Source organism: Octopus bimaculoides, chromosome 2 (assembly GCF_001194135.2).
Source record: "Octopus bimaculoides isolate UCB-OBI-ISO-001 chromosome 2, ASM119413v2, whole genome shotgun sequence".
Classification (NCBI taxonomy): Eukaryota; Metazoa; Mollusca; class Cephalopoda; order Octopoda; family Octopodidae; genus Octopus; species Octopus bimaculoides.
The window spans coordinates 30,382,467-30,396,950 of NC_068982.1; the positions used below are offsets into that span (position 1 = coordinate 30,382,467).

The window sequence follows — 14,484 nt, forward strand, 5'->3', positions numbered from 1 at the left end:
ATATATATGTATGTATGTGTGTATGTCTGTATTTCAGAAAATGCTATAGTTTTAACAATCATCAGCTAGCTTGTTATGTGTACTCGTGCAATCTGAGAATAACTGAAGAATGAATGTTACATTGATGTCATATTGATTGAAACATTGGGTTAAAAAGACAGTGTGTGTGTGTGAGAGAGAGAGAGAGAGATAGAGGGAGAGATGAAAATGAAGAAAAAGCCCATAAAGGTCAAGATAACTTGAAAATTTGTGTTTTCCAATACATAATGTCCGAAAAAGTTGATTGGTTTCATTTGTGTGTGTGTGTGTGTGTGTGTTTTCTCAGTGTGTGTGTGTGTGTGGATACAGTGAGAGAGAAATAATGAGCAGCTTCCCACTGGCAAGAACTTTAGTGGTTTGTTATTACTAAATAGTTAAGTCATATCATAACTGTTAGTTTCTTAATACATTCCTTGATGTTAGCTCACATAATTCAAATTGTTTGTCATTCTAATTTCCATGACGTTGTTGCCAGTTGAGTTGTTCATTAACAACAAATGAAATACAGAAATTCTCTCCTTTTATCGTTTTGACTGACAACACCACCTACTGAGAATTCTTGCTGAGGTAAAAACTGTTATTTAAATAGAACCAATTTATTTCAGTTAGGTAAATGTTCAGGAAAGCTCTATCTCTACTGTATTACACTTTTGCTATCCAACTGATTTCCATGATGCCAATTGTGTGTGTCAGTATGTTTGGCATCATCCACTTAACACCAGCAAATAAATATCGGGAATTTGCCACCGCAAATAAATATGACAAATTTCCCTCCTGGTGGGTTAAGTGTTGTAGTATGCACAGACCGCATCGCCCTTGATAAAGTCTGTGATGGTAGTGGGGATTGGAAATTGGTCCTTTATTGATAAGAATCATTTTCATGAACCCCAATCTTCCATTTTTTGTCTTTAACATTTATTATTACTTCCAGCAAAACATTTTTACTGCAATGGTTTGATGGATTTCTCAGCATTAGCTAAGTTTTTGTATTCCTCCAAATAAATAATTTCCTCATTCCCAAATTGCTTCATGTTATACCTCAAAGAAGTTCTTTCTTTCTGTCAAAGACTCAAACTTTTTTTTTTTTTTCCTAAAAACAAATGGTACAGAAATCCATTCAAAGGTATAGACTGACCAATCCTTGTGGCTGTTTTTCTTTTTTTCTTTAAGTCTTGATTAAGTGTATGGAAATGATGTTCAGCTCCTGTAAGACGTAAAACAATGGTTCTTAACCATGGTCCATATGGCTCCTGAGGGTCCATATAAGATTTTTGGGGTTTCTTGCAACAAAATAGTCAATTGGAGATTCTTAATGGTACTTTAAGAATCCCTGAAAAAATTTTGCGTTGGGTGTATGTTTTGCAATATATAACATTTTACATAATTCAACCTACACAAGTTAACATGTGAAAACGAAAATAGGAATTTTGTAAGAAATATGTAAAATTTTTTTTATAAACATTGAATAGCTTTGGGATCCATCAGAAAACAATAGTAGTCAAAGGGGTCCATGGGTAAAAAATGAGGTGTAATTTTATTTGAAAAATGCTCTATTAATTGGCATAGCTATTATCATTCTGTTTCGTACTTATGATGATATATTAAGAACCAATTTTAATTAATATTGCAGTATCACAAAACTGAGTTCTAACTGCTAGTTAATAATACTATAATCTTAATTTTTTTTCCTGGTTCATGAAAATTGTACAAATCTGCTGTTTCACCAATTGGGAAGTCACTAACATTGGCTCAGGGCCACAAATTTTGTGAAACTGGTTGTTCATTTTATCCACCTGGGAAGGCTAAATGGCATAAGTGACATCAACAGTATTTGAACTCACAACATAAAAAAACACACCTCAATACCACATGTTTGGTTTACTGCTGTTTGCTGATTGTCAATCTCCTACCCTTTTCTTCTTCCCTTTTCTTATCCTTTTTTTTTTCTTCCTTTTCTTTTCTTGTCTTGCAACCTCGCAAGTGCTGGTGCACATAAAAGGCACTCAGTACATACTTTAAAGTGGTTGGCATTAAGAAAGGCATTGGGCTATTGAAAGGCTTTGATATTAATTGGTGCATATAGAAAATGATGGCTGAGTGTAAAAATAGCAAACAATACAAGTATGGAAGCCTGAAGAAGACCAGAGAGATGAGACTTGGAAAAGCTAACATTTGAGCTTGAAGCAATCTTGCAGCTGATTGGATTGTCAAACTGTCCAACCCATGCCAGCATGGAAAATGGATTTTAAATGATGTTGACAAATGACAATGAAGGTGGTGAACCACAACATAGTTATTCAAACTGCTATATATTGCAACCAAACTGCCCTCAAATCACACCCTGTTGCCTTAAATAATGACAGATTTCATTGAACAATGTAGTCCTTGATACCCTTCACACTTTAGCATTTAAACCAGCCATATTCAGCCAAACTTTTCTGCTTGTTTTATGTTCCTACTGGCCAGATCTAGTCCGTCACACCTACCCTACAATGTCATTCAAAAATGAACAACCACATCATTGATATCTCAAAGCCACAGGATAATGTGTGATTAATGTGTAAAAACAGGCATTACATTTGATAGAGTAATCTGAATGCTTAAGGGTTAAAAGAGACAAGATAACGATCATGGCTGGAGTGTCATTAATCATATATCTGCTCAAACAGGTCTAACCTAGTGTTAAATAGCAGCATCTACATATTAACTACTGAACTATTTGTCGTGACTTTTTTTTCCCATGCTCATCTTCATTTATGGTACTTGTGTCACTCCTCTCCATATTTTTTGTGCTGTTTTCTTTTCTCTCCTGATGAACTATATCATAGTCTATAAGATAAAGCTTGGACTTCCACAAATATTTGCTGAGACATCAGAGAATAATTTTGAAACCTAAGTTGCATTATTTCTAAAATCTACTTGTCATTCACGCAAAAAATAAATAAGTAAATAAACAAAAATATAATAAAAATGCATGAAATATCCTCATTGATGCTTTATAGAATTCTGTCTCATATTTTTTTCTATTTTTTTAATTTTATTTGATTGTTTTTGTTTTGTTGAGAATTACATTATATTAATGTTATTATCAGCCTATCACTTTATTCATTGATAATATCGATTGAAAGTTTTCACTTTAATGTGGTTCAATGTTTTATATCACTATTACCATAAGTTTTATTATTTCATTAATAATCAATAAGTTTTATTATTTCAATTTTTACCATAACTTGTTTTCTCTATACTGTGTCCACGACAGAATCATCACTGTCGTCATCGTCGTTGTTGTCATCACCATCATCATCATCATCAGTATTGTCTTTGACATCATTTTATGACCAGTCATCAATTATGACATGGGTTGGGTACATATCTTCCATGACAGTGTCTTGCCACTTGTTGTCACTCTCTCTCATCTCTTTCACAGGGTTGAGCATTCTATGATCACACCCCCCCACTTCCCCCCCCCCATGTCATCTCTTTGGTCTTCTTTCTACAGGCTTCTATACTCACAACATTTTTCCATTTCTACATTTGACTGTCATTTTCCATATGCATGAAATATCATTGAAGCCTTTTCCTTTTCTGCTTGGCAGTCGATTTCTCTAAGCACACCTGCACTCTGTTGTTCATACACACTGGTATCATATAAGGAAGGCCACCTACCTTTAGGCATGAATGACAATAGGATTGCACCTAGAAAGTTCCTCTCCAAGGCACAAGTCCAGACAAGGTTGTTAATGGAAGACCAGCAGTCGCCCATGCATACCGGCCTCTCCTCTCCATACCACCAATGTTATCCAAAGGAAAGGCAAATGCTGATACAGCTTGGCACCAGTGATGTCGCAACTCATTTCTACAGCAGAGTGAACTGGAGCAATGTGAAATAAAATGTGTTGTTCAAGAACACAACACACAGCCCAGTCCGGGAATTGAACTCACTACCTCACGATTCTGAGCCTGATGCTCTAATCACTGAGCCATGTGCCTTCATGGTACCATATAGTTGAGCACACATAAATCATTTTTAGCAGCTTTTACACTTACTCTATTCTGTCTACTCTTATTTCACTACCATACAACATAATAGTTTTGTATTCAGAAATGTTATATAATCTTCACTTCCTTGGAGAGAAAATCCCTTTGTTACCATCAGATTTAATAATTCCCTGAACTTCTTCCACTCCCTCCTTCTGGCTACTACATTTTTGTTACAACCACTTTTCACTGCTGATTACAGAAGTTATGAACTATATACAGAAGACTCCATTTCTTGGTTAGACCTGCTGTCGGTTATTCCATCTATTATATAGGAAATCCCACTTCTTTTTCAGCTTGCATGCTCTTTGCATCCATAGTTTGTATTAGGCAGATGAGTATGGAGTTCCAACCCACTACCATTCCAGCATGGTCACCTCCCCCCCCCCACTCTCCGATCCTGGTGGCAATAGAATGTTGTTTCGTCTTCTAATTAACTGCATCTCATATTATTGAATCATGTGAATTCACCTCCAACTCATCATCATCATCGTTAGATACCATCTTAGTATTCAAGATGTATGCTATTCAGTCTTAGCAGATTGAATGCCATACGTCCCTATCTTAGTCTTTCTTGTCCAGTCCTTGCGCATTCACTGTATTTATTTACTGTCTGTATTTCTGGTCAGGTGACTTGCCCAAACCATTTCAACTCTTCCATGACAGATGTCCTTATCTTCCATAGCAGTCTTCTTATCCTCAATTTAATATCGAGTGTCTTCCAGTGAAGGACATTGCTAGATATTTCATCTTTCTTTCTCCAGCAGTGTCCTGCATAACATGATCTTTCTCCCATTACAAAGGCGGTAGTAGGAAGACTACCATGCACTTGTTTGCTCTGTAGAATGTTGCTGCTAAGAAGGATTAAGAACTGCTTTCTTGTGTATATACTGTCAAGTTTCTTGTTCAGTGTCCATGCTGAAGTGCCACAGAGAAAAACTTATTCAACAGCTTCTTTGAAGAAACACCTCTTCGAGTTATCAGGAAGGGAGGACTTTCATATAATTTTGAGTCTAAGACATTCCATCCTTTTGCAGTCCTTACTTGGACATCCTTTTCTGTTGAAGCAATGTTATTTCCTAAGTAGGTAAAGTCATCAACCATCTTCAAATGGTTTTGTTTTCTGTCCCTGTTATTGTCACCGGGTTTCTCTATGCTTCCATTGCAAAATATGACTGAATTGTAGTTTATTTTCTCAGAACAGCCAAAGTGGCAACTTATAAAAGTTGTTCTCATTAAACTGATCATCATGAGATTAAGATTGGTGCATGTGTTTCCATCAATTATTAAAATATTATGTGAGAGCCAGGATCATTTCCTTTATATTTAAATGTTCTTTTTAAAAAAGCTCTCCACATCAAGCCTGTTCTTTTGCCTGGATGATTTTATTGCCATATCTTGGACTAGTCCTGTCGTGTGAGCCTAAGTTTTCACTCTACCCACGAGTCAAGGGTCAAGAGAAGGTTGTTAATCAGGAAATTAACTCAGTGAATGATATGTTATGTGCAATGTAATCATTTTGGCTTAACATTTCAGTCTCACAGTGATAGTTCAGCACTCATCTCTAGAGTAGAATCAAACCATTTTCTCTTTGTATTATTAAAATGCTAAACAATTTATCACATTCATTAAACTACTGTCGTTGCTTGTTACTAATTTTTTATTTTTTATTCATGGGTAAGGCCTCTGACTTTGAATCAGAAAATTGTGAGTTCAAGTTTTGCTGTGGTTGAGCAATTTATTTTATTAGCTCATTCTTTGAGGTGGTTGGTATTAGGAAGGGCATCCAGCCATAGAAATCATGCCAAAACAGACACTGAAGTATGGTGCAGTCTTCTGCTTGGCCAAATCCTGTCAAACTGTCCAACCCATGCCAGCACGGAAGGAGGATGTTAAATGATGATGGTGATGATGATGATAATGATGATGACTTTATTCAATTTTGACGTGTTTATAGGTACCCCATAACACAGAACTGATAGCACTTGTCCTTGAAACATTGGGTGACTTATCAGCTAACATCATCTCTCTCAGCTTTTTAAACACACACTCTTGTCCAGTTATCGAACTTACCCAACACAAAGAATCAGCGATCAACTCATGCACATTGTTTTCTATAATTCATCTTAAATTTATGAGCGCTTTATAGCCTTATGGATTAAGTATTAATATCAGATATTTTATGTACTTATTTGTTTCTAAGTCTAAGCCCATGAATTGAATATATACGATATATATTTTATTATCTCTTTAAATGGGCATACAGCACTACTGTCTTATGAACTGTGTTCAAAACAGATGAGATCATTTCAAAGCTACTCCATATCCACTAGTGTAAAAACAATGTAAACAGAAACACTCTTAATTGCCTACATCCAATGTTGGTTTCTTACAGCAACATCCTGTTCTCCTTTAAACAATCTGCATATTAATCAACCTTCTGCTGGAAATATTTCTTTCTGAGAGGATTAGGAAATACGTGAATGTTTAGATTACACCTGTTTACTGAGATGACAGTTAAGACCATTGAAACATTTGAAATTGAGATTGGTTTTGGAAAACTCTGAAGTATTAGGGATTTTCCTAATCATGATTATAAGAATGTTAATGATAATATATATTGATAATAATGTTTAACCCTTTAACATTCAAATTACTTTCTTAAATGTAATGCTCATTTATTCATATTGTTTTAAATTAATCGTGCATTGTCTCATAGCTTCAAGATCTCAACGATCTGGTTGTTTATTTTTAGAATGACATTGTAGGATAGATGTAAAAAGTCAGAGCTAGCTGATTTGAACATAAAACAAATAAAATATTTAGGTTGGATGTGGCCTGTGTAAATGTTAAAGGGTTAATAACAAGAACGTTAATGATCATATTAACTTGCACGTGGTTGAAGGTTAACTTTGAATGCTTGTTGGCTATTTCTTGTGTTAGATCCTTTGATTATTTGAGTAAAATTATTACCCTTAGATAACTTCTGTTCATAATATTGAATCATAAAGGTTAGCATTTTTGTATTATTTTCATATACTTGGTTAATGTAAGGATAGGATGATGGGAATAACTGGATAAAATTATTGACTGAAAAATGCTTTTTTGTCTTATTACTGGAAATCCCTCTCAAAAGATAGCAATAAAACAAGCCTCAAGCAAATGGTTGGTATGTTGATAGTTACAAAAGAAAATATTATTCATTCAACCATTCATCGACACTTGTGTGCTATCGGAAAAGTCAGCAACTTGGGTCAATGGGTTCCTCACAAACTTTCCAAGTCTAATCACATGCAGAGAGTGAATGTGTGCTCTTCTTTGCTGTCATATCTCACGAATGAACCTTTTTTGGGGGCCGAATAGTGACTGGGGGCCAAATAAGTTCTCTATCAAAATGTCAAGCACCGAAGACAGTTAGGGAAAGGAGAAACACTGGTACCCCAAGCTAAAGAAGGTCTTCACCCACATAAGGTGTTGTTATCTGTTTGATGAGATATGAAAGGTTTACTCCACTTTGAACTTTTAAACCCAAACCAAAACATAAAGGAGAACTACTGCAAGCAGCTTGAGCAAGCACTAGAAGGAAAACGACCATCCTTGGTTTCAAGACAAAAGGTGTTCTTCCATCAGTATAATGCTCGACCACATACAGCAAGGATGACATTCCAAAGGCTGGAGCATTCTAAATGGGGAACAGTGTCCCACCCACCATATTTGCCAGACATTGCTCTGTGTGATTATCATTTATTCCGCAGTCTTCAAAATCATTTGGATGGAAAAAATATGAATTCTGTAGACGCGGTCAGAACAGTAATGGAGGAGTATGTTCTTCTCACAGTGAAGCCTACTTAATTCTACATGTAATGTATATGAACATACTTGCTTATACACACCAGAAGCTAGTCAAGACTAGGCTGAGCAATATAATTTTGTTAGCTTCTTATCAAAACTAAAGTTAAGTGACTTCACTTGAGAATGAGTGCAACTCATTGAAATGTCTGGAATATTAAGATGACAATGAATTAAAATTTTTATTGGAATACTACTTTGTATCAATCCAAATTGATGGTGAATATAAATGTGTGTGTGTGTGTTTGTGTGTGAAGAAAGCTGGCATTTTTATAAAAATCTATTATGGTAAACAGAAAGCAATAAAATATTATTAGGTATTATTTTTAAACATCTGTTTTATAAGCACAGGCATGGCTGTGTGGTAAGAAATTTGCTTCCCAACCACATGGTTCTAGGTTCAGTCCCACTGCATTGCACATTGGGCAAAAGTCTTCTACTCTAGCATTGGGCTGACCGAAACCTTGTGAGTAGATTTAGTTGATAGAAACTGAAAGAAACCTGTCGTACATATATATATATATATATATATATATATATATATATATATATATATATATATATATATATATAAATATATATATGTGTGTGTGTGTGTGTATATATATATACCTGTTTTTGTGTAAGTGTTTGTCCCCCACCACTGCTTTACAGTTGGTGTGTCTACATACCCATAACTTAGTGGTTCAGCCAAAAGAAACTAATAGAATAAGTACCAGGCTTTAAAAAATGTAAGTTCTGGAGTTGATTCTTTTAACTAAAATTGTTCAAGGCAGTGCTCCAGCATGACCATAGTCTAATGACTGAAACAAGTAAAAGATAAAGACATAGACACACCCTTGGATGCATCCATCCATTTATCCATCTTTATATAAGAACAACTGAAGGACAGAAGGATTCCAAAATTGAGTGAGTTATTTCTATTAATTCTATTAATTTCTTCTGAGCTTCATTAAAATGAAACCTCAGTATTCCTTTCCCCTGAATGTTGAACTTGTGAAAAACAATATTGGTTTCAAATTTTGGCACAAGGCCAGCAATTTCGGTGGAGCAGGTTAGTCGGTTGTATCAACCCCAGCGCTCAACTGTTACTGATTTTATCAACCCTGAAAGGATGAAAGGTAAAGTTGACCTCAGTGGTATTTGAACCTGGCATGTAAAGACAGATGAAATACAACCAAGCATTTTGCCCGGCGTACTAATAATTCTGCTAGCTCACTGCCTTTGCAGTAACTGATATTACTAGCATTCTTATTACATCTCTGTTCTTCTGATGTGCTGTTTACTGGGATTGCTAATATTTTGCACTTGTAGCCCAGGACATAGAAATTATAGTTCCTCCTATGCATTATGGCTTGGGTGAGGCTGTTGAATGTATTTTGTGCATTTATTTAATACCTAATTAATTTTGCTGCTGGTTGCAGTGAGATACTCATCAAACGTTGCATATTTATTGAAGCAAGAATTTATACATTAGGTGACCTTTCGCTTATATCCGTTCTCATTAGTTCCCATTAGTTCTTGGGTTCCACAAGTTCATGTGAGATCTCACTAGTTCTCATTAGTTCTTGCATTGAAGTCGGTGGTTTTTACTATTTTATTGTTAGTCACTTTGCTATTTCTCTTTAGTCCACATTAGTTCAATTAATGCTTATATTCACTGTCCCATTGTCCTGTAGGATAATGAGATGATCAATATAAGATTTAAGTGTAGTAGCTCAGGTAATGGATGAGAGTTCAATCCCTAAGTCAGTCAGATATTATATTCTTTGGTTCGAATGGAATGACTGTCTATTATTATTTTTTTTTTTTTCCACTTGTTTTACTCCTTGGATTGTGGCCTTGATGGAGCACTGTCTCAATGAGTTTTAGTCAAACAAATCAACCCCAGTACTTGTTTTTATCTATTTACTTTTTTATTCTGATACTCATCCTATAAGTCTCTTTTGCTGAACTGGTAAATTGTAGGGATGAAAACAAAGCAGCACTGGTTGTTAAGACATTGAGGACCAACGCAGAAACACACACACTGACACCCGTGTGTGTGTGTGTATAGCTATCTATCTATCTATCTATCTATCTATATATATATATATATATATATATATATATATATATATATATATATGGGAGAATGTACGAAAAAACAACAGACGAGGACAGGTGGTGTAAATAACAAAAGGATGTATTAGTATGACGCTCGGGAATACAGAAAGTCTTTAACGTTTCGAGCTACGCTCTTCAACAGAAAGAATACGGAGACAAGGAGAAAAACACGGAGAAAAAAAAATTGAATAGTGTTCGGTCAACGGTCAATCGTATGTATATATATATATATTTCAGTTTTTGTCTACCGAAGACACTTGTCCAAGGTGCCACACAGTGAGACTGAATTTAAAACCATGTAGTTGTGTAGCAGACTCCTTACTACACAGCCATGAATGCAACTATGCAATATTACAAGCAGCAGAATAACTAATAGGAGATTAAACTTTGAATTGACAACTAAATATGGACTAACTATCTCTTCTATTTCATTATGGGCTCTATTTGAAGTTTTGAGAACATTACCAAATATAACAGACTCTGTGAAAAAAGCCAGAGGGTACAATTACTGTATCTCAGTGACTTTAGCAATTGAGATGAGGGCGCTGTAGTCCAAATAATGACAATTCTTCATCTCAGAAATTCTAATCGAATTTAGTGAGTTTTTGTTAGTTATCACTTTTTCATGTTAAGATCTCACTTGTTATTGATAGTTCTTTGAAAAAAAACAAATGTAGCTCATCTCAGTTTGATGGGTTAGAACAAACAGACATATATCCTCCGGCTGGAAACATGACAGAATCGCTGTATTCTTCCAGACATAATATTCTACCGCACATTACATCATTTACTGACAATATCACTACAGCTTTTTCTTGTATCAGATCTGAGACAGTTATACATAACCTAAATGTACCCAGCAGCTAATGAGGAATCTTCTATGTGGTTGTCTGACCTGATACAAATAGCAGTCAAATCTTCCTCAAATTACATTGATCCATCTTAGTCCTCACTAATGCATCATCATCATCATCATCATCATCTAGCGTCCACTCTCCATGCTGGCATGGGTTAGATGGTTTGACTGGAGCTGATGAGTCAGAGAGCTACACCAGGTTCCAGTCTGATTTGGCATGGTTTCTACAGCTGGATGCCCTTCCTAATGCCAACAACTCCAGGAGTATAATGGGTGTTTTTACATGCCACAGGCATGGGTGCCCTTTACATGACACCAACAACAACCACAGCTACGATTCTCAGGTAGGTGCTATTTACATGGCACCAGCAGCGACCGCAACTGTGATTCAATGCATGAAAATAAAAAGGAACGCAATGGTCACGACTAGAATGCCTTTGATCATTTTGATTGCTCACATGGATTTGACCTAGGGCTAAACAACAACAGCCCCTGCATCTTTCTATCCATAAATGTAATGTTATTAGATCAACAGATTCCAAGCAAATTGTAAATGCACAATCTTTGACAATCTTTTATGATTATTATACAGGTGAGACTTTGTCACACAAGTTGGGCTTTTGTCTTTAGAAGTGAAAATTATTTCAGCCTTGAATGGTCATTAACTTTATACAGAATAAAAATATACTCTGCCTGATATTGCTCTTCAAACTTTGGGATAATAGACCTCCTGTGCACAATAATAATTCTGGATTATATCTGGCACTCTGGCAGTTACGATGAAAAGGGTTCCCGTTGATCTGGTCAACGGAATGTGCAGGTGGCTGAGTACTCCATAGACTCACATTGCCTTAACATAGTCCTCAAGGAGATTCAGTATGACAGAGAATGTGACAAGGGTGGCCCTTTGAAATACAGGTACAGCTGTATTTTGCCAGCTACATGAACTGGAACAATGTGAAATAAAGTGTCTTGCTCAAGGATGCATATGCCCCTAGGAATTGAACTCATGACCTTATGATTGTGAGCCAAATATCCTAACCACTAAGCCACGTGTAATTCTGGTAACATATATATATATGTTACTAAATGCACCATTGGAGCTAATGAGAAAGATCTGTGTGCTGTCTCTCAATCTGCTAGAAATAGTAACTAAATCTTCCTGAACTCACATCTTACCATCTGAAATAGAGAAGAGTAAAGGAGAAAATGCTGTCCCTAATAAACATGCTAACTGACCTTTTAAAGGCTTGAACAACTTTAATCATAGGTTTGTTTGATCAGAGCTGGTCTGGACCTAAACCATAACCAATAACCCTTGTCCAATGCAAGAAGAAGCCCACTTGCTTCACTCACCAACACATCGCACTCTTTTGTTCATTACTAGCATTTTACCTATCTCTGTATTATATACACTTATCCCATTTGTCTTTGCCCTTCTAACAAAAGTCTTGTTGGTTTGTACTCTTCTCCTTCCTAGAACTAGTCAATGCTTATATTTCCCTTCCAAGTAATAACTGCCCATTAAGAATTTAATTGAACTTTAACTGCATCACTCTCACCGAATTACTGCCATCACTACAAAAGTAATGTCTTCAGTATTGAAAGTATCACACAACAGCTGTTACTAACTTTCTTGTTTTCCACCATAACTCTAAATAGATATTGCTGTTACAGCTGACTATGCTCAACTTTATTGATACAACAGATCTGTTAAGTTTATTTAACAACCATATGTATCTACCATGTGCCTTATGCATGTTCTATTTAATCTGCCCTTTCCAGAAACAGGAAAATCATTTTTCTACAGCAATGCTAACAGTTCTTTGATTTTTCCCCCACAACTTTATTATGCCACCTAAGTAGCAGAACATGTCTTCTACATCCCAGTCAACATTTTAGCAATCGATCATCTTTATCTCACATCAGCTCTTGCAGCAAAATATTCCTCTGTATCTCATTTACTGGAGTGGTTTGTTGTCAACCTGCCAGCATCTAACTGTAAAATTTATCTATTCGTTTCTTTCACAGAGTTCACAAATTTGCATTTTTGTATTTTGTTAAAAAAAGGTCACTTCCCTAAATGATGCTGGACATTTGGTCTACGTGCTACTTACTAATATTTTTGTATTTGCTATTTAGAACGATGTGTGGTTCTAACAACAACTAATGTTTGTCTCCTGATTAGTTATGTCAGGGTTTATAGTGGAAAGAGGAGGTGTGATGGTAGAGCCCTTCCAGACAGATTTAGTTAGTTTTATGAACAACACTGAAAGATCACAAGAACATTTACAAACTTTATTCAGTAGAATCAAGAATTAATTCAAATTCAGAAAGAGTTTGTGTTGGTTATAGTGTTTTAAGACTGAAGTATTAAAGTATTGGGTGATGAAGAACTTAAACACAACAATCAACTACTTGTTAGAGGTAGCTATTAATTGAGTCCAGTGTGTTCAGTGTTAGCTTGATTGATTATATTTCTAATTACTATGAACAAAGAAAATGCTGGTGACTTTTGGAGTGACTTTGCAGTTTGATAGTGATTGATAAACACAAGTGAATCAGGCGAGCAACTGTGCCAAAATGGTTTGAAATCTGCAAAAGATATATTGATCATATTTTCCAGTTTTGGGGCCAAGAAACGTTTTGTACTGCATTGCTTGGTTCACCATTCCAAATATTTTCTTTTGACTTAAGTTTTCATCATCCATTCATTTCTGTCTATTTAATATCAATTCAAACACCACTCAATTGGATATGGCTGTATAATAAATAAAGTTCACTTTGTAATCATGTGGTTGAAGTCTAGATTCACTTCCACTAAGCAGTACCTAAGCAAGCGTCTTCTCTATAGCCAAGATTTGACTACTGTTTTTAAGAGTGAAATTTGTGTGACAGAAATGGTTTGAAGGTTCATCATGATTGTATGGGCATTATATCTTTCAATGCTCATCAATAAAAGACGTAAAGAATATCAAGAAAACTGAAAAACTGGTGCTCTTTAAGCAAAGTCCTTTGTGATATTTGTTCAACACTGAGTTTCAAATACTTCCTTGTTACTCTTAATGTCAAAAATGTGCAGGAAACTAGTAGTTGATCCACTGGAGAATTATCATCATTAGCCTATAGGAAATGCATAACCATTAACTCTATTTTCCACAATTTGATTTATGGAAAAACAAAACAAACAAGAATTGGAATTGCTTTAATTGACTACACTCTGCCCCATTGTCACCCCACTTTAAATTGTGTGGCTCTATGCCAAAGTTAGGAATCGTTATTTATTCATTACCTTTCTCTCTTACAGATATTGTCAAATAATCGGAATGATTTTTAATGAGATAGGCATTGACTGCGTGGTGCTTCATTCAATGATGTCTCAGAGAAATAGATTGGCTGCCCTGGCCAAGTTCAAATCTAGTCAAGTGCGTATCATCATAGCAACAGACGTTGCCAGCAGGTGAGTGCTCCGAGAGAATAATTCTACCTTTCTTTCATACACAACAGGAGACAAACAAAATATGTTGTCTCCATTACACGGTAGATGATAATTTCAATTACTTGTGAGTATGAATTCATCTCTGCCCCCCCCCACA

At 35.6% G+C, this 14,484-nt stretch overlaps 1 protein-coding gene across 1 annotated transcript in view; it reads left to right on the plus strand.

The window, feature by feature from the left end:
- Positions 1-14,484, plus strand: part of LOC106878420 (probable ATP-dependent RNA helicase DDX49) — a 608,416-nt gene that overhangs the window by 436,739 nt on the left and 157,193 nt on the right. The window contains exon 7 of the mRNA XM_052976052.1: positions 14,196-14,348. Coding sequence (XP_052832012.1) covers positions 14,196-14,348 — 153 coding nt within the window. The remainder of the gene's footprint in view (positions 1-14,195; positions 14,349-14,484) is intronic.